Source organism: Equus caballus, chromosome 25 (assembly GCF_041296265.1).
Source record: "Equus caballus isolate H_3958 breed thoroughbred chromosome 25, TB-T2T, whole genome shotgun sequence".
NCBI lineage: Eukaryota > Metazoa > Chordata > Mammalia > Perissodactyla > Equidae > Equus > Equus caballus.
In genome coordinates, this window is record NC_091708.1 from 12,139,879 (window position 1) to 12,159,787 (window position 19,909).

The 19,909-nt window shown below is 39.9% G+C and overlaps 1 protein-coding gene and 1 long non-coding RNA gene across 3 annotated transcripts in view; one reads left to right on the top strand and one right to left on the bottom strand.

The window, feature by feature from the left end:
- The window catches only part of LOC138920732 (uncharacterized), a 66,365-nt gene that overhangs the window by 42,309 nt on the left and 4,147 nt on the right, over positions 1-19,909 (top strand). For both annotated transcript variants that reach the window (XR_011432436.1, XR_011432437.1), the window contains one exon: positions 19,379-19,470. This is a non-coding gene — a long non-coding RNA (uncharacterized lncRNA). The remainder of the gene's footprint in view (positions 1-19,378; positions 19,471-19,909) is intronic.
- LOC106782581 (uncharacterized) overlaps positions 1-19,909 on the bottom strand; it is a 56,486-nt gene that overhangs the window by 29,349 nt on the left and 7,228 nt on the right. The window contains exons 3-5 of the mRNA XM_070250878.1: positions 10,165-10,377; positions 6,933-7,074; positions 5,780-5,993 (exon numbers count right to left, since the gene is read on the bottom strand). Of these exons, the coding sequence (XP_070106979.1) occupies positions 5,780-5,993; positions 6,933-7,074; positions 10,165-10,377 (569 nt within the window). The remainder of the gene's footprint in view (positions 1-5,779; positions 5,994-6,932; positions 7,075-10,164; positions 10,378-19,909) is intronic.

Consider the following 19,909-nt stretch of genomic DNA (forward strand, 5'->3'; position numbering starts at 1 on the left):
TCCAGCTTTTTCTTGTAGTTGATTTCTAGTTTCATAGCATTATGGTTGGAAAAGATGCTTAATATGATTTCAAGCTTCTTAAATTTATTGAGGCTTGCCTTGTTTCCAAACATATGGTCTATCCTTGAGAATGTTCCATTTGCACTTGAGAAGAATGTGTATTCTGCTGTTTTTGAATGAACTGTTCTAGATATATCTATTAAGTCCATCTGGTCCAGTTTTTCATTTAATTCCACTGTTTTCTTGTTGACTTTCTGTCTGGATGATCTATCCATGGATGTAAGTAGGGTGTTAAGGTCCCCTACTGTTATTGTGTTGTTGTTAATATCTCCTTTAAGGTTTGTTAATAGTTGCTTTATGTACTTTTGTGCTCCTGTGTTGGGTGCATATATATTTATAAGTGTTATGTCTTCTTGGTGAAGTATCCCTTTTATAATTATATAGTGTCCCTCTTTGCCTCTAATTGCCTGCTTTATCTTGAAGTCTACTCTGTCTGATATAAGTATGGCAAACCTGCTTTCTTTAGTTTGCCATTAGCTTGGAGCATCGTCTTCCATCCCTTCGCTCTGAGCCTATGTTTGTCTTCAGAGCTGAGATGTGCTTCCTGAAGGCAGCATATTGTTGGGTCTTGTTTTTTAATCCATCTTGCCACTTTGTGTCTTTTGATTGGAGAATCAATCCATTTATATTTAGAGTGATTATTGATATACGAGGGCTCAATGCTGCCATTTTATCACTTGTTTTCCAGTTGTTCTGTATTTCCCTTGTTTCTTGTCCAGTTTATTTTGGACTACCAACTCAGTTTAGTAGTTCTCTATGATGGTTTTCTCAGTTTTCTCTTTATTTATCATTTTTGTCTCTGTTCTCATTATTTGTTTAGTGGTTACCATGATGTTTGTATAAAAATCTCTAGGTGAGGGGCCGGTTCTGTGGCTGTGTGGTTAAGTTCACGCACTCTGCTGCAGCGGCCCAGGGTTCAGATCCTGGGCGTGGACATGGCACCGCTTGTCAGGCCACGGTGAGGCAGCGTCCCAGATCCCACAACTAGAAGGACGTGCAACTAAGATATACAACTGTGTACAGGGGGGGTTTGGGGAGATAAAAAGCAGAAAAAAAAAGATTGGCAACAGTTGTTAGCCCAGGTGCCAATCTTTGAAAAAAAAATCTCTGGATGAGATAGTCCATTTTCTGATAGCCTCTTAATTCCCTTAGTCTAAGCTGACTCCTTCCCTTACCTCTTCCCTTTCTAAGTTATTGTTGTCACAACTCATTCCATCTTGTATTGTGGGTTTGTGGTTAAAATGACAAGATTATATAGTTATTCTTGATGTTTTCCTTCCCTTTATCTTTAATGTTATAATTAAGTGTTTGCTAACCTGTTCTGATAGCTGCAATTTTCAGATTTCATCTGTCCATTTGTCTGTTTGCTCAAGGCTTTGTAACCCCCTTTTTTTCCCCAGGTATGAATTCTTCACAAAAGAAGTTGAAACTATAAAGAAAAATCAGTCAGACATGTTGAAGATGAAAAACACAATGAATGAGATAAAGAAAAACCCGGACTCCCTGAATAACAGAGCTGACATTATAGAGGACTGAATTAGCAATCTGGAGGATTGCTATGAGGGCCTTCTTGGTCATTTCTTGTAGGGGGTGTCTTATGGCACTGAACTTCCTTAGCTTTTGTTTATCTTGGAAAGTTTTTATTTTTCCATCATATCTGAAGGATCTTTTTACTGGATAGAGTATTCTTGGCTGGAAGTTTCTATCCTTCAGAATTTTAAATATATCTTTCCCCTCTCTCCTAGCCTGTAAGGTTTCTGCTGAGAAATCCACTGAAAGCCTGATAGGAGTTCCTTTGTAAGTTATTTTCTTCTGCCTTGCTACCCTTAATATTTTTTCTCTGTGATTGACTCTTGCTAGTTTAACTACTATATGCCTTGGACACTGATACAGTTAGGAGGTATATTAGCTTCTTTTACCTGTATTTCCAGTTCCTTCCCTAGGTTTGGGAAGTTATCAGCTATCATTTCTTTGAACAAGTGCTCTGCTCCATTCTGCCTCTCCTCGCCCTCTGGAATACCTATAATCCTTATGTTGCATTTCCTAATTGAGTCAGATATTTCTTGGTGAATTTCTTCATTTCTTTTTAGTCTTAGTTCTCTTTCCTCCTCTATCTGAAGAATTTCTATATTTCTATCCTCCAGATTGCTAATTCAGTCCTCTATAATGTCAGCTCTGTTATTCAGGGAGTCCGGGTTTTTCTTTATCTCATTCATTGTGTTTTTCATCTTCAACATGTCTGACTGATTTTTCTTTATAGTTTCAACTTCTTTTGTGAAGAATTCCCTCTGTTCATTAATTCCATTCCTGATTTCATTGAACTATCTGAATTTTCTTGTAACTTGTTGAGTTTTTTTATGATAGCTATTTTGAATTCTCTGCATTTAGATTGCAAATTTCTGTGCCTTCAGGATTGATTTCTGGGGGCTTGTCACTTTTCTTTCTTGTCTGGAGTATTAATATATTTCTTCATACTATCTGATGATGTGGATTTGTGCCTTTGCGAGTGATAATATCTTGTTGCAGATTCCACTTGCAGCCACGGGGTGGAGTTGGGGGTCAGGAGCTATGTATTCTGAGCCTTCCATGATTCCTGGTGTCTGTTCCTGTCCTTTGGAATCTATGCTGGCCCATCTGTGATTTCCAGTTTACTCACTCACAGCTGCTGCTTTTCTAACTTATGCATGGGTACTCTGACTGACCTGCTGAGCTGGAGCAACTGGAGGGGTGAGGGGCATTTTCTTTCGTGTGCACAATCCCAGGGATGTTCTCTCTTTGCTCTTGCTATCTGCTCTCCTGGGGTGCTGGCTTGAAGACCACCCTGCAATAGCTTAGCCTCCTCTGTGTGGGGCTTTCCAATAGGCTGTGAGGGAACTTGGAGACAGAAGGTGTTCCTGCTGAGAGCTGCCCCTCCCCACTCTTTTCTCAGAGCTGCACTTGTGGTCCTGCACCCTGGGTTGCTGCTGGGGAGGGAGATGAGATCCCTTACCTCCTCCTACTTCCTCCTGCGGGGTCCAGCAGCTCTACCATCAGAGGTATGGCTGCATGGGTCTCTCAGATCTCTTTTGTGTTGTGTGAATGTCCTCTGTTAGTTTATGAATGTCTTTTTCATTGTTTCTTAGGGGGGAGAGTCTAAGGGGAAGAGCTCAGTCTGCCATTATGCAGCTGTCACTCCCAGAGATTCTATTTCTACCAATTTATTCTAAGGAACTAGTTGTGAATAAACATAAGGATTGTTCTACAAATATGTTCCTTGTAGAACTGCTTACAATAGTGGAAATTATTCATATTCAACAGCAGGTGATAGGACAATGGATTACCCTGACAGTAAAAATGATAACGTAGGGGTGGCCCCATGGCCTAGTGGCTAGGTTTGGTGGCCCAAATTCAATTCCTGGGCACAGACCTACACCACTCATTGGCAGCCAGGCTGAGGCAGTGACCCACATACAAAATAGAGGAAGACTGGCACAGATGTTAGCTTAGGGCGAATCTTCCTCAGGAAAAAAAAAAAAAGATAATGTAGAAGTATACTCGATGATATGGAAAATCTTCACAATAGATTGCCTTTTGAAACAGGATATACATTAGTAACATATAGCATGCCCAATTTCTATTTTAAAAAACTTATATAGACATAAATAAAAATAATAGAAAGATACTTTTATTTATTTATTTATTTTGAGGAAGATTAGCCCTGAGCTAATTACTGCCAATCCTCCTCTTTTTGCTGAGGAAGACTGGGCCTGAGCTAACAGCTGTGCCCATCTTCCTCTACTTTATACGTGGGACGCCTACCACAGCATGGCTTTTGCCAAGCGGTGCCATGGCCACACCCAGGATCTGAACTGACGAACCCTGGACCGCTGAGAAGCAGAACGTGTGAACTTAACCGCTGAGCTACCAGGCCGGCCCAGAAAGATACTTTTAAATGTTTACATTAATGTCTGGATTAGAGGTGACTTTTTCCTTCCTTTTATTTTCTTATATTTTGCAAATTTTCTATACTGCACAAATAATACTCTGGTAATCAGAAGAAAGCAATAAATGTTTTAGAAAATGCTTCCTACAAATATTTAGTACATGAGTTTTAAACATACAAAGACTCATAAATCAACAATAAATTTACATTCATTTACTTTAGCTTAATACTTGAAAGATGCCTTTCAGTTGTGTGCCTGTTGGCTAATGCCAGACAGTCAGTACTATCCAAAGTCCATGATCTTACTCACTACAATAAATATACAGCAATTTCTTCTCTTTTTCTAGGCTTAACAGGACCTCAGCCTCCAGCACCATACTCATCTATGTTTTATGCATAAATACCTCATTTAACAATATTACCACTTTAACAAAATACAAAGGTCATGAATTTTTTTTTGCTGAGGAAGATTTTCCCTGAGCTAACATCTGTTGCCAATCTTCCTCTTTTTGTATGTGGCCTGCTGCCATGGCATGGCCACCGACAGGTGAGTGCTGTAGGTCCATGCATAGGAACCGAATCTAGGCCGCTGAAGCGGAGCATGCCAAACTTAACCACTAGGCCACAGGGGCTGGCACAATATGGAATTTTCAAACTCTGATTCAAAAAGATGTTACATAAATTCTTTTTTTTAAAGAACAAATAGGATGGAAGAACTTGATACTGATTCTTCTATATCCTGACTTGGCAAATCTTTTCTGTAAAGGAGCCAATTGTATATATTTCAGGCCTTGCAGGCCATACAGTTTCTGCATAACTACTCAACTCTGCAGTTGCTGTGCAAAAGCAACCACAGACAATACATAAACAAAGGGATGTGGCTGTGTGCCAATAAAACTTTATTTACAAAACACAGGCAATGGGCTGGATTTGGCCCATGGGTCACAGTTTGCTGACCTGAGTTACCTTATAAAACCACAAATTTAGAGCCAGAAAGGAACTTAGAGATCACCTAGTTTAACATTTTCATTGGTCAAATGAGGAAAATACAGCCCCAAAAGATTAAATAATTTCACTTATTTCACCTGGCTAGTGAATGGCGGGACCCAAACTAAGACTTTAAGGTGGTGTTATTACTGCTGGTCCAGTATTCTGATGCCTGGATGTATCGTGCTATTGTATAATTATGGGTAAGTTATCGGAGCATAGTGTAATGTGCAAATCAATCATATTTTACTTAAAACTTACAAAATTAATTATAAGAATGGTTTTCAGAAAAAGTTGTAAGTTATGCTGAAGTAGCATCTTACAACAACCTGTGAGAGCTTTTAAAATTAGTTTTGGTTTTTTTGCCTGCTTTTTCTCCCCAGATCCCCCCAGCACCTAGTTATATATTGTAGTTGTTGGTCCTTGTAGTTGTAGCATGTGGGACGCTGCCTCAGTGTGGCCTGACGAGCCGTGCCATGTCTGTGCCCAGGATCTGAACCAGCGAAACCCTGGGCCGCTGAAGCGGAGCAGGTGATCTTAACCACCTGGCCACGGGGCTGCCCCTAAAATTAGTTTTATAAGGAGAGATTGCCAACAATTCAGAGAAAATATAAAATGGAGATATATTCAGAGAACGACGTTCAGGCAGCCAGGAGAAGTGAACATACTAGTAATGATGCATCTTTCCCCTACATGTGAACTTACATTAGACAAAACAGAAAGTATTTCCTTCTTAGCATGAACATACATATTTGACTTTTATTATCCCACATTCACCAAACTTCTCTCAGCCAGACAAAGCCCAAATACCTGTTGTTGGCAGACATGGTCACATGCCTCTGCACTGGAGCATCTTTGAATACTTCGCTTCCAACAGTTGTGTGTAATGTGTAGGGCGGCATTTCAGCATCAGACTTGACTCCAAAAGAGTTTCCTTTGTCTCTTAACAGTGTTGGATTAGGTTTTTTGCTGATAGAAAGATCTGAAGAAAATCCTGGTTGTCTGAGAGTTGCTTTTGGTTTTCCTATGAAGTTAGGCACACATAATGGAATTAATTAGCTTCCCCAAACCCTAGTTTCATTATGTCACTCCCCTATCCAGATGTTTTCTGTGGGTCTCTATTCTCGAACAGTCTGTAAGAACATGAGCAGGGTGCCACTAGAGGGTTGGGTGGTCAGCAGGGAAAGAGTAGATGGCAAGGATTTGGCAGATGAGGTTCTTCAAAACGCGGCTTCATCTGCCAGACTAGCCAGGAACCTTTCCTCTACTCACCGACTGACACTTCAGTGGCAGCCCCTCCTGCTCCTACAAATGCAGCCCACTCAGCCGTATCTCGGTCCTCCCATCTCTTCTGCATCACTTTAAATTCTTCCTGTTGTTTGAGTTCTGGGTTCAAGTCTCCCCTTCACCTTGAAGCCCTCCACTGCCATTCTCACTCATGATGATTGCTCCCTTGTCTAAAATGCTCACTGTGGCATTCAGGCATCTCCTCTTATATTATCATTACACTGTTTCTTGAGAATTTAGTTTTAGAGCTGATTAGAAGCTCCTCGAGATAAGTCTTCAGTAAACACGGGCTGAGTTGTCTATAACAACTTTATGTACTATACAATTCACGTTTTTCTGAAAATAAAGGATTTATACTAAAATACATGATTTGTTAAATAAGACATTAAATCATAGGTTCTTGGTTTATCCAACATTCTAGATGAGGCTTTCCCCCAAATAACCTAAAGGAATAAAACCACACTTTGCCATAATAAGTTTAATTAAAATCTACTCTGAGTTATTTCACACTGTTTGCTTAATTTCACATGGAAATACTAGCCTTAGGATTTCTCCCTTGACAGATGAATGTTAACAAATATAGGTGTTTATCACGAATATAAGCAATATTTCCATAATTCCATATAAGTGTATTCATAGACAGGCTTATAAACTTTAGCAGGTGAAAAGACCTTACCTTCCAGAGGAAACAGCATGGTTTTCTTGACTCTCATCTGACAATTCACTTGCCGCCCAGTTTTCCTTTTAGAACTCCTCTGACGAGCCACAAGCTGAGCAATTCTTGCAGTTTCCGTGCAGGCCACGGCATAGCAGGTGATCTGTTCATGAGAGGAAGGTGAGAGGGGAAACACTTCTCAGATTACCCGGTGCCTAGAGGTTGACTTTTTTTTTTTTTTGAGGAAGATCAGCCCCGAGCTAACATCTGCTGCCAATCCTCCTCTTTTTGCTGAGGAAGAATGGCCCTGAGCTAACATTCGTGCCCATCTTCCTCTACTTTATATGTGAGATTCCTACCACAGCCTGGCTTGATGAGCGGTGCCACGTCCACACCCGGGATCCGAACCGGCGGACACTGGGCCACTGAAGTGGAACGTGAGAACTTAACTGCTGTACCACCGAGCCGGCCCCAAGAGGCTGATTTTTGAAAGTGGATCTTAGTGAGTTTACACGTTCCAAATCAAGCCGTATGCAAATATTCATGTCTTTCTCTCCTTGACAATGTTAGAGCAAAATTCTATTTCCTACAAGAGAAATCGAGCATAGTCTAGCACACTGAATCATCCTCTTTCCCCAAATTGAAGATTTCATTTTTTCCACAAACAGGTAGTTATTAAACATCTCCAAAGTACTAGGTGCTATGGGATTAACAAACGAACCAAAGGAAACCTGTGATCTGCATATAGTATCTCATATAATCTGAGATATATTTGATTCCCATTTTATATGTGGGAAAACAGAGACGCAGGAAAGTTAAAGAACCTTCCTAAGTCACACAGCCTGGCTCTCTCTCTGAATCCAAAGCATGTACTCGTAGCCACTATCTGTATCACCTCTCAAAGGCCACTCGATCCTAGTCTTGCCACTGCACTGGCTTAGCTGGGTGACTTGGGATAAATCAGTTTACCGGCCAAATCTCAGTATTCTCAGTTGTAAAACAGGAGTGGGCCTAGATCTGGGGTTTTCAAACTTCATTGGAGCCACTGGATTCCATGGAGGTGGCCCGGGGCCCTCACAGAGGCAGGGCTATGAGGGCAAGGCAGGGCAAGTGGAGCCTGGACCCTCTGGCACCTGCTTAAAACACAGCAGCTCGGCTTTTTATCTTTTAAAAATGGGTGTGATATACAGGATATGTGAAAAAGTACGCAGACTATTGGGACCAGGTGACCTCTAAAGCCCTATTTGTTACCGAACCTGAAGTGAGTTCGCTCACCTGTTGTGCAGTAAGCCAATTTCTGACACCGGGTGTGGTGGAAGAAAGTAGGAATTTTATTTTTGCACAGCACTGAGCAAGGAGAGAGGGCAGCTAACGCTGAAATCCCAAACTCCCCGAAAAGCTAAAAGGAAGGGTTTTTATTTGGGGTTTTAGGTAGGGGAGGGGGAGCATATGGCCTTGCTGGTCGGAGCTTTCCCATCAGCCTGTCTTTGGTCTTGAGACACTTGCAGAGAGGAGGGAGCCCATGACCTTGCTGGTCAGCAGCTTTCCCACCAGCCCGTATCTCTTTGCGGGAGGAGATAGTCCAGGTGCTTGTCCTTGACGGTGTCTGACTCCATGGAGGATAGTGGATTCTGGAGCCAGGAAGCCAGAGAGTAAGCAGGGAATGAGTGTTTTGGTTTTAACCCCATATATGCTGGGAATAATGTGGGGAAACTGATATCAGGGTCGATATCACACTTAGTGTTAAAGCCTTTGATTCCAGGTTGAAATCAAGAACATGAAAGCAATAAGGCTTCACACCACAAGCCAAAGTATGTTCCCACTCTTTGGCCCAGTATTTCTACTCCCAAAAATATATTACAAGAATATAATTCAAGAGAAGAAAAAGTTATACACCCAGATATTTGTAATAGGGTTTAATAGTCAAATCCTAGAAACATTAAAAATGTCCAAAATAGGGGAATAAAGAGTCGAGTAAGTTATAGCATACTAACTATATGAAGCATTAATTTATTAATTCATTCAGACATTTGATCATTCACACTTTCACCACATATTTATTAAGCACCAGCTATCAGAGGTGAAAAAACAATCTCTCATCCTCAAGAAACTTATGAAGGAAAAAGAGAGGGTCTCAGAGACTAAATAGAAAACACTGTGTCAAGTGTTATATTAGCTGTATGACAAGGTTCCAAATAGACAGAAAGGAGGGCTTCACTCTGTCTGGGAGAACCAAGGACGCTGCAGCAAGTCTTATTATTCATACAGTATTTAATTAATTTACACCTGCTCCTTACAACAATGACTACAGAGCAGGTGAACTTCCTCTTGGACCACTCTCCCGATCCTGGTGCCCTTTTTCCTCCTCCACCCACTGCCTCCCCAACCTCCCACCAAACGGAGGAATGACTATCACAAGTTTTGGTGAGAAATACTCCACATCTGTTCTGAGTGTTTACACATGTAGAAATGTACGCAGAAAAATGGCTGTTTCAGGGGTGGGTGCCTTTTTGTCTTCTGGACGGTGGTCTGTCCGTCTCTTTCCTACTGTGCACTGGGCAGACACCAAGGAGTGAAACTGCTGGGTCACAGGCATGTGCAACACAGGATTTATTGGCCACCAAACTGCCCACGTTATACATAAAATACTCTTCCAGAGAAACTAAAAGATTTACAATTGTAGAGAATTATGATCACATTGGTGTGAAGGTGAGAACAGGTTGAGACAGGAGGGACTAAAGATAAGGCGACAGGGAGAGCCCTTAATAATCGAAGGTGCTGAATGATCAATTAGGGACTGAACTAGGGTCCAGATGGTAGGACTAGACAGCAGTCAGGTCAAACGGAGAGAATTTAAAAGTCTCTATTAGATTTGGAAATCAGGAGGTCATTAGTGACCCGGGCAGGACCAGCTGCAGCAGGTTCATAATGGATGGGTGTGACCTTTAGGCAGTTAATGGCTCCAGTATGGTTATTTTGCTCGGACATGGAGACTGGGTCAACTTTATCTTTAAAATGTTTTATTTAATGTGGTTAAATCTGATTTTTACAATGGAAAGAACCTGAGGGATAAAACAAAAGACATCAGAATCTGGGTTGTGCTTTGGATGCTGTTCTCTCCATCAGCACCGATCTCAAATCACGTACTTAGTACTTTTCGCTTGGACTTCTATCCTGGTTATGAGATTGGAAGTGCCAGACAGGCAACTAAGAATTGGTCTGACTCTTCTGACATGCACAATTACCTTCTTACCTCTCCAGATCTACTAGTCTCTATCCTGACAACTGCGGGCACGCTTCTCAGATACGCTTCTAGTGTAGGGTAGCCCAACTGCTTGAAGGGGATCCAGTCTCCGGTCAAGGACCTGTACTCTCCTTGGAGCCGGGGCAATGCTATTCCGTTCTTATGAGACTGTAGAACAGCTCGTAGGATTTTTGAAACCAGATCTGCGTCCAGCATCTTCGCCTATAACAAGAAAGTAGAAGGTTACTATAACATGATTCATTAGGTTAGAATTCAAATAGATTTTCAGAATTTACACTTGTTAGATTATTCCATAAACTGTTACTGAGAACTTTCTGTGCTACTACAATAGAGGGAAGTAACTGCCATGGTAGAGAAAAGCTCAGAATACTGTGAGAACACGAGGGAAGTCAGAAAGGCACAGACCAGCCTGGGGAGGAAAGACCTCAGGGAATGTTTCCCAGATGATGGGAGGCCTGAATGGAGTCCTGAAGTGGAAGGTAGAGATGGGGAGAGGCATCAGCCCCAAGTAAAGGGAACAGAGAGTTCAAAAGGCACAGAGGTGAGAGAGAAGTACACGGTTGGTTCAGAGAATTCCAGGCAGTTAAGTGGCTGGACATGACTGAAAGAGAGCGATGGATAGATGGGAAGAAGCAGACCCAGAAGAGACTACTATATTATGCTAACATGTTTTCATTATTGCCAAACATAATGTGGGGCCTTAGAGGGATTTTAAACAGGGGAATAAAGTGATCAACTCTGCATTTTAGAAAGATCACTCACCATTCAGCAGTGGGGAAGATAAATTGGAAGGAGAAAGATTAAGTTGTAAGAATACTGGCAAATGTGGAGGACCTGAAAACAGAGCCTTGGGAATAAACAAAAAAATCAATTTGAGAGGTAATTAGGAGGTGGAATCAACAGGAATTGATTAACTGGTGTGGGCGATGAGGGATGTTCCCAAGTTTCTAGAAGCACAGTGGACACTAATGACCCCACTGAGTGGGGTAGAGGCAGGTTTCAAGAGAGGAAAAGAGTGAAGTCACTTTGGACAAATGGAGGCTGGGATGCTCGTAGGGCAGCCACGTAGATATAGTCACCAGCAACTCAGGTGAGAGGCCTGAGCTGGTTACAGATTTGCTGCTCTTCAGCACATATATGGTATTTGGTGTCCAAGGAGTCAAAAATAAGGTTAAGGATGGACCTCTGTGGAAAGCTGTCATTTAAGGGATGGGCAGAGAAAGAAGAACCTATAAAAGGAGAAGAAAAAGCAACCAGAGAGATAGAAGCAGAAAAGGCAGAGTTGGTGTCATATAAACAAAAAGACGAAAGAACCAAGAACATCCAAAAGTGTCACACACGGCAGACAGGTCAAGTGAAAGAAACAATGAAAAGTGACTACTGAATATTGGTACCTAGGAAATCCATGGGGACCCTGGCTAAGGATTTTCAATGGTCAGTAAGAGGTATTTTTCAAGATTACCCACTCATATTTTCTTTGGACTAATGGTAAACAGAATGGAGATACATTCAGAGAACGACATTCAAGCAGCCGGGAAAAGCGGACTTAGCCTTCCATTAAAGGAAGGAGAAAGGCCAGCCAGGGACACTTGTTAACTTTTCCTTCAGCAGTGCCACGCAACAGAACTGCCTGTGCCGATGGGCCCGTTTTATAACTGCAAAGTCCAGCACGGTAGCCACTAGTCATATGTGGCCACTAAGCACTTGAAAGGGGGCCAGCATGACTGAGGAACTGAATTTTTAATTTAAATTAAACATGGCTAGTGGACACTATATTGGACAGCATAGAAGTCTAGACCGTCTTGTTCCTTCTCTGGTTTGGAAAACAGAAAGGAGGAATAGCATACAATTCCAGCAATTTCCTCATTTGTCTCTTTTAAAAAGGAGACAAAATATCAGCTCATTTGTGGGTGCTCTTAATTATAAATGATACTCAAATGACAGAAAGGTTTAAATGCAAATAACCTAAGTATTCATTATGTACTTCCCTCTGCTAAATATTAACTCTCTTCAAATTGTTACCACTAGCACCAACATGTAATTAATACTATTAATTAAACAGTAAATTAATTAAATAGTACATAGTTTAGGAAAGTCCTATACTAGGTCCATATTCTCATTCTTTCTATAGATAGACACATGCGCATATATATATATATATATATATATATATATATACACACATATAAAATTATATATTCAAATCTTCATTTAGGTATAATTTACATACAATAAAATTCCCTCATCTTCTGTGTGGTGTATACTGAGTTTTGAAAACTGTTTACACCCATGTAATCATCACCACAATCAAGATAGAGACATTTCCATCACCAAAGAAGTTCCTCATGTGGGGTGCGTAAGATATGTAAAAGTAAAATGCACAACAATGACAGCACGAAGAATGAGAGAGAGGGACTGGAAGTTCTTAGACTATACATGAAGTAGTATAATATTATTTGAAAGGGGAATGCGATAAAGACATTTTTGTAAACCTTATGGCAACCACTATAATTTTTTTAAAGAAGTATAACTAATAAGCCAGTAGTAAAGATAAAACAGAATAAAAAATGAAATCAAAAGGCAAGTAAAAAGGAATCAGGCATGGAAAACATCAACAACAAAGAACAGATAGGGCAATTAGAAAGCATCTAGCAAAATGGAGATTTAAAGCCAACCATACCAAAAATTACATTAAATGGAAATATTCCTATATTCCACACGGATATAAAAGCAAGACTTACCTATATACTATTCACAAGAAACTTATTTTAAATATAAATACACAGGTTAAAAGTAAAAAGAAAAAGACATGCCATGCAAATACATGACTATATTAATATCAGAACAAGGAACATTACCAGGGATAAAGAGGGATATTACATAATTAAGGAGTTAATTCATCAGGAATATATACAAATCCTAAGTGTGACTGCATCCAACATCAGAGTTTGAAAACACATGAAGCAAAACCCAATGGAGCTGACAGAATACATAAACAGATTCACAATTACTGCTGGAGACTTCAAAGCTCCTTCCTCAGTAACTGGTGGAACCGGTAGACAAAAAATCAGTAAGGATATAGGAGAGCTGAACAATACCATCAACCAAACTGATGTAACTGATATTTATAGAACACTTTGCCCCAACAATAACAGACTATACATTCTTTTCAAGAGCACATGGGACATTCACCAAGATAGAATATATTCTGAGACTTAGAACAATCCTCAGCCAATTTAGAATAACTGAAATTATACAAAATGTCTTCTGTGACCAGAACAAAATTAAACTGGGTATTAGTAACAGAAAGATGTGAACAATCCCCATGTATTAGCAAATTTAATGGCATACTTCTAAATAACCAAGGGTCTAAAAGGAAGGCCCCCTCCCTAAAAAATCAGAAAATAATTTTAAATAAATGAAAATACAATATATAAAAATTTGTTAATTCTGTAAAGCAATATTTAGAGGGAAATTACAATATTATATACTGATGTTGGAAAAGAAAGTTTCCAAATCAGTAATGTAATCTACTACCTTGAGAAAAAAGAGAGCAAATTAAACCAAAAGTAAGTAGAAGGAAGGAAGTAATAAAGATGAGAGCAAAATCAACACTGAAATGATGAAATAGATATTATGTAATAGAAAAAAATCATGAAACTAAAACTAGTTGTTCAAAAATATCAATAAAATTGATAAACTTCCAGGTAGATTAATCAAGGAAAAAAAGAGAACACACAAATTACTAATAATGGGATTGAAGAAGGGACCATCAATACAGATCCTACAAACATTAAAAAGAGGTTATTATGAACAACTTATGCCAATAAATTTGGAAAATTAGATGAAATGGATAAATTCATTGACAGACACAAATTCCAAAGCTTGCTCAAGAATAGGTAATCTTAACATCCCTATATCTATCAGAGAAATTGAATTTGTAGTTAAAAACCTTCACACAAGAAAAACTCAAATCCAGAAGGCTTTATTGGCAAATTTTATCAAATACTTAAAGAATTAATGCAACTTCTATATAAAATCTTCCAGAAAACAGCTGGGAAGGCAACACTTTTTAAGTCATTTTATGAGGCCAGAATTATGCTGATACAAAAACCAAAGACATTACAATAAAAGAACAGCACAGACCAATATCCCTCGTAAACATAAAAGTAAAAATTTCCTAACAAAATATTAGCAAATCAAATCCAACAATATGTAAGACAGGTAGCACATCAGAATCAACTATGGTTTACTCTAAGAATACAAGGTTGGTTCAACATTCATGAGTCAGTCAACGTAACTGACTCTATCAACAAACTAAATGAGAAAAACCACATGATATCAACAGGTGAAGAAAAGACATTTGACAAAGTTCAAAATCATTTATGATAAAAATTCTCAGAAAATAAGAATAGAGGAGAACCTCCTTAACCTGATAAAGAGCATCTGTAAAAAACCCACAGCTAACATCATATGTAACAGTGAAAGAGTGAATACTTTCTTCCTAAGACTGGGAACAGGGCAAGAATGTCTCCTCTCTTCACTCCTAGTCTTTATCACACTGGAGGTCCCAGCCAGCGCAATAAGGCTGGTTTCAAGACTTACTGTAAAAGCATATTACTCAAAATACTGTAGTTTTGTCAAAAGGACAGTCACATCAATGGAACAGAAATAAAATCCAGAAATAGACCCACACATATATGGTCAACTGGTTTTCAAGAAAGATATCAAGGAAATTCAATGGAGAAAGTTCAACAAATAGTGCTAGAACACTACTCATCCACATGCAAAAAGTTAACCTCATTCCATACACAAAAATTAACTCAAAATGGATCATTTCGGTCCTAAATGAAAAAGCTAATACTGTAAAACTTGTAGAAAAAACAAAGGGGTAAATCTTTGTGACCTTGGGTTAGGCAAAGACTTTTTAGAATCATAGAAGAAAAAACTGACAAATTGGATCTCATCAAAATTTAAAATTTCTGCTGTTCTAAAGACTGTTAAGAAAATAAAAAGACCAGCCACAGACTGAGAGAAAATATTTTCATAACACACCTGGTAGAGGCCTGTTAACCAGCATATCTAAAAACATTCAAAACTCAATAAGAAAACAAAGAGCCCAATTGAAAATGCGCGAAAGATCCAAACACATACTTCACTAAAGTAGAGATGCAGACGGCAAAAAAAAAAAAAAAAAAAAAAAAAAACATGAAAAGATGCTCAACAGCATTATTCATGAGGGAAATGCAAATTAAATCCACAATGACGTATCACTACACATCTATCAGAATAGTTTAAATTTTTTAAAAAGCTGACAGTATGAAGTGCTGAAGAGAATGCAGAGCAACTGGAATTCTCAGACATTTCTGGTGGGCACGCAAAACAGTACCCTGAAAAATCGTTCGGGAGTTTCTTAGGAACTAAATCATACACTTATCATACAATCCAGCAAAACTGCTCCTAGGTAATTCCTCAAGAAATATGACCTACGTCCACACAAAAACCTGGACTTGAAATGTCTAGAGTAGCTTTATTCCTAATTGCCCCCAAACTGGAAACAATCCAAATGTGTATCAACAGGTGAAGGAATAAACAAACGTGGTATACCCAACACAGCGGAGCGCTATTCAGCAATAAAAAGGAACAAACTATTGTTGCATAAAACCATAGGGATCACTCTGACATTATGCTCAGTGAAAGAAGCCAGACACAAAAGACTATATACTGTATGATTCTACTTATGTAACATTCTGGAAAAGGCACAACTATGGGCACAGAAATTAGATCAGTGGTTGCCAAGGGCTGGGAGTGTGGCAAGGGGATTGACTATAGAGAGGGCACAAGGCAATCCTGGGGTGATGGAAATATTCTATATCTTGACTGTGGTGACAGATATACTACATAGTTTGTCAAAATTCAAAGATCTGTAAATCAAAAAAGGGTGGCTTTTACAGTATGTAAAATATATCTTCAATAAAACTGGGGAAAAAAAGTTTCTTTGAGTTGTCTTCCTTTGCAGTCAACTCTTTCCCCCTCACACACTACACTGTCCTGGCTCCCAGCAACCACCGATCTGCTTTCTGTCACTATAAATTAGTTTTGCCCAGTGTTCTTGAGTTTCGTCCCTGTTATCGCATTTATCAGCAGTTCATTCCTTTTTACTGATGAGTAGTATTTCACTGTATGGATATACCACAACTTGTTGATCCATTCAAATGCTGATAGACAACTGGGTTGCTTCCAATTTGGAGGTATTATAAATAAAGCTGCTTTAAACAGTACAAGTCTTTAGGTAGACATGTTTTTCTTTTTTTAAAAAAAAATTTTTATTGAGTTAATGATAGGTTACAATCTTGTGAAATTTCAGTTGTACATTATTGCCTGTCAGTCATGTTGTAGGTGCAACCCTTCACTCTTTGTGCCCACCCCCCCCCACCCCCTCCTTTCCCCTGGTAGCCACTAATCTGTTCTCTTTGTCCACATGTTTAAATTCCTCATATGAGTGGAGTCATACAAAGATTATCCTTCTCTATCTGGCTTATTTCACTTAATGTGATTCCCTCAAGGTCCATCCATGTTGATGCAAATGGGACGATTTTGTTCTGTTTTATGGCTGAGTAGTATTCCATTGTATATATATACCACATCTTTTTTATCCAATCATCTGTTGATGGGCACTTAGGTTGCTTCCACGTCTTGGCTATTGTAAACAATGCTGCAATGAACATTGGGGTGCACGGGACTTTTGGAATTGCTGACTTCAAGCTCTTTGGATAGATACCCAGTCGTGGGATAGCTGGATCATATGGTATTTCTATTTTAATTTTTTGAGGAATCGCCATACTGTTTTCCATAGTGGCTGCACCAGTTTGCATTCCCACCAGCAGTGTATGAGGGTTCCTTTTTCTCCACAACCTCTCCAACATTTGTTACTATTTGTTTTAGTTATTTTTGTCATTCTAATGGGTGTAAGGTGATATCTTAGTGTAGTTTTGATTTGCATTTCCCTGATGATCAGCGATGATGAACATCTTTTCATGTGCCCATTGGCCATCAGTATATCTTCTTTGGAGAAATGTCTGTTCATGTCTCCTGCCCATTTTTTGATCGGGTTGTTTGATTTTTTGTTGTTGAGTTGTGTGATTTCTTTATATATTATGGATATTAAGCCTTTGTTGGATGTATTACTTGCAAATATTTTTTCCCAGTTAGTGGGTTGTTTTTTGTTTCAATCCTGTTTTCCCTTGCCTTGAAGAAGCTCTTTAGTCTGATGAAGTCCCATTTGTTTATTCTGTCTATTGTTTCCCTTGTCTGAGAAGACATGGTGTCTGAAAAGATCCTTTTAATACTGATGTCAAAGGGTGTACTGCCTACATTTTCTTCTAGAAGGCTTATGGTTTCAGGTCTCAGCTTTAGGTCTTTGATCCATTTTGAGTGTATTTTGGTGAATGGTGGAAAAGAATGGTCAATCTTCATTCTTTTACATGTGGCTTTCCAGTTTTCCCAGCACCATTTGTTGAAAAGATTTTCTTTTCTCCATTGTATGCCCTCAGTTCCTTTAGGTAGACATGTTTTTCTTTCTCTTTTGTAAATACTGAGAATTGGGTTTTCCAAAAATTTAATATCCATAATAATTCTGGAAAGAAAGCGTTATTCTCATTCTATAGATGAGAAAACCAAGGCTCAGAGAAGTCAAATAAACCACATATCACAGGATGGATGGAAGCAGGATTTTAGTCCTGGTCTGTCTGACGCCAAAGTCCACATTCTTTCTGTCATATCACTCTGCCTTCTGGTACTGAAAAAAACAGAAACAAAAGACAAACTCTGAAGAATTAACAACAGGAGACAAGACTGTCAAGAAAGACAGTAAGCAAGGTGAAGAGAAAGAAACAGGGATGTGAAATCAACAGCAGACTCGGCCTACTCACAGGGATGGTACGGATTCCAAATCAGGGAAGCTGGAGACAGGTGCTCTACAGACTAAAGAGAAAATGTATGGCAGAGAAAGATGAAAGCGGTAGAGCGGGGGCACCTCCGTCACCCCCGACGTCCATCCACACTCTGAGTATGCCAGGGAGCGGGGAACAGACGACAGCTTGGGATCTGTACCTCAAGGCTGTCAGATGTTAAATCTGACATATGAGTTCTGGCTCTTAAGTAGTGAATTCCTGATTACAAGAGAAATACATGACTGAAAGGTCAAAGATCACTGAAGTTTTACTGTAGTTATTTCCTCACATAGGAAAAACCATTATGGAGGCTGGCCAAGTTTAATTTGCAAGAGGAGAAACTAAAGGATCACTTACTAACCTGCCAGTGCCAGGACTCCCCAATGTTCTCTCTGTGACCTCCACCTTTCCCACCTTCTTTCCTTCAAAACCCAGTGGCTCCCACTACTCATCCAGAGTTCTGAGTAAAAGTGGACTTTGCCTCTGTGGATTATCTGCACATCTGGGTGAGCCTTGACTATGAATTATGCACACATGATGAGAAGATGTGATGTCAGGTGGTCAGGACACGGTAGGAACAACCCACTTGGGTGAGAGCAGGCACCCGGGTCAGCTAGACTGCTTAGCATATCTGGCTCCTCCCCAGGAGAACCACTTTCAATTCCCCTGCCAGAGTTTCAGTCTGAAGGACTCACACTTCACCTTGAGAAGGGAGTTTCTAAGGCCTCCTTCTTCCCTTCTTTTTGGAAAGAGCATCCGTTCCATTACTACCCCTCCACTGTGGTCTACTTTCCCCAGCTATATTGTGGGGTGAACACCAATCACTAATTGATGGGGGGAATCTCTGACCAACGCATCTACTCATCAATGGAAATTCTACGACTAACACCTAACAGAACCCCAATATAATGCTGGTTTGAAAGGACAGGTCTAAGCTGATCTTAGAAGCTAATCAGAGGCGTTCTACAGGCCGCTCTATACGAAAGCCTTCTACTCCTTCCACCATCACAATTCCAGGCCACTTTTTCTGAACCATCCCCTTCTATTTTGCGAAGTTCTGCCCTGAACAGCTGCCAGCAGGGATCTCCCAAACAGAACACAACAATTTCTTTGGGGGCGTGGGGGCTCACACAACCACATACAAAACCTAGTTGCCACAGAGTATAGTAAAAGCTGGAAAGCTTTGCCCAATGCCTGCTTCCTTAAGCCCACCGTCTTTAAATGCGTTGTCTTCTTTTGGGAACTCCTAGACTGCCAAGATCCAGTGGATGTCTTACGGCCTCTATCCTAATTATCCTACCCTTCTGCCGCAAGACTCGCGGATGTTTCATGCAGATACAAGGTACGTATTTACAGCGTGCAACTGACAGTAAAGTTCAATGAATACAACACCAGTGCTAGTCACTGTGGCACGGAAGTGCTCATCCTTAGTTTTCACTTTTCCCACCCTGTCTAACCTCATGTTTGCCTGTCTTCCTTTCTTGGTAATTAGATGGTTTTTCCTAATTTAGACTTCCCAACCAGACCTGAGAAAGGCTCATGCCCCACTCACACCTCCTACTTTAACTTTTTCTTTCATGCACATATCATCATAGCTAAAACCCAAAGGCGGTGAACATTTCTTTCAATAGTCAAGCTGCTGACAACTAGTAGTTGCTATGCTGATTTTGACTTTATTTGGAGGGAGAGACATGGTGATGCCTGTGCTTCCTCTTGCTCGTGTGCCCAAGCTCAACATCACTGCGCAAAGAACACTTATTTTCCTGGGACAAATCCCTTCT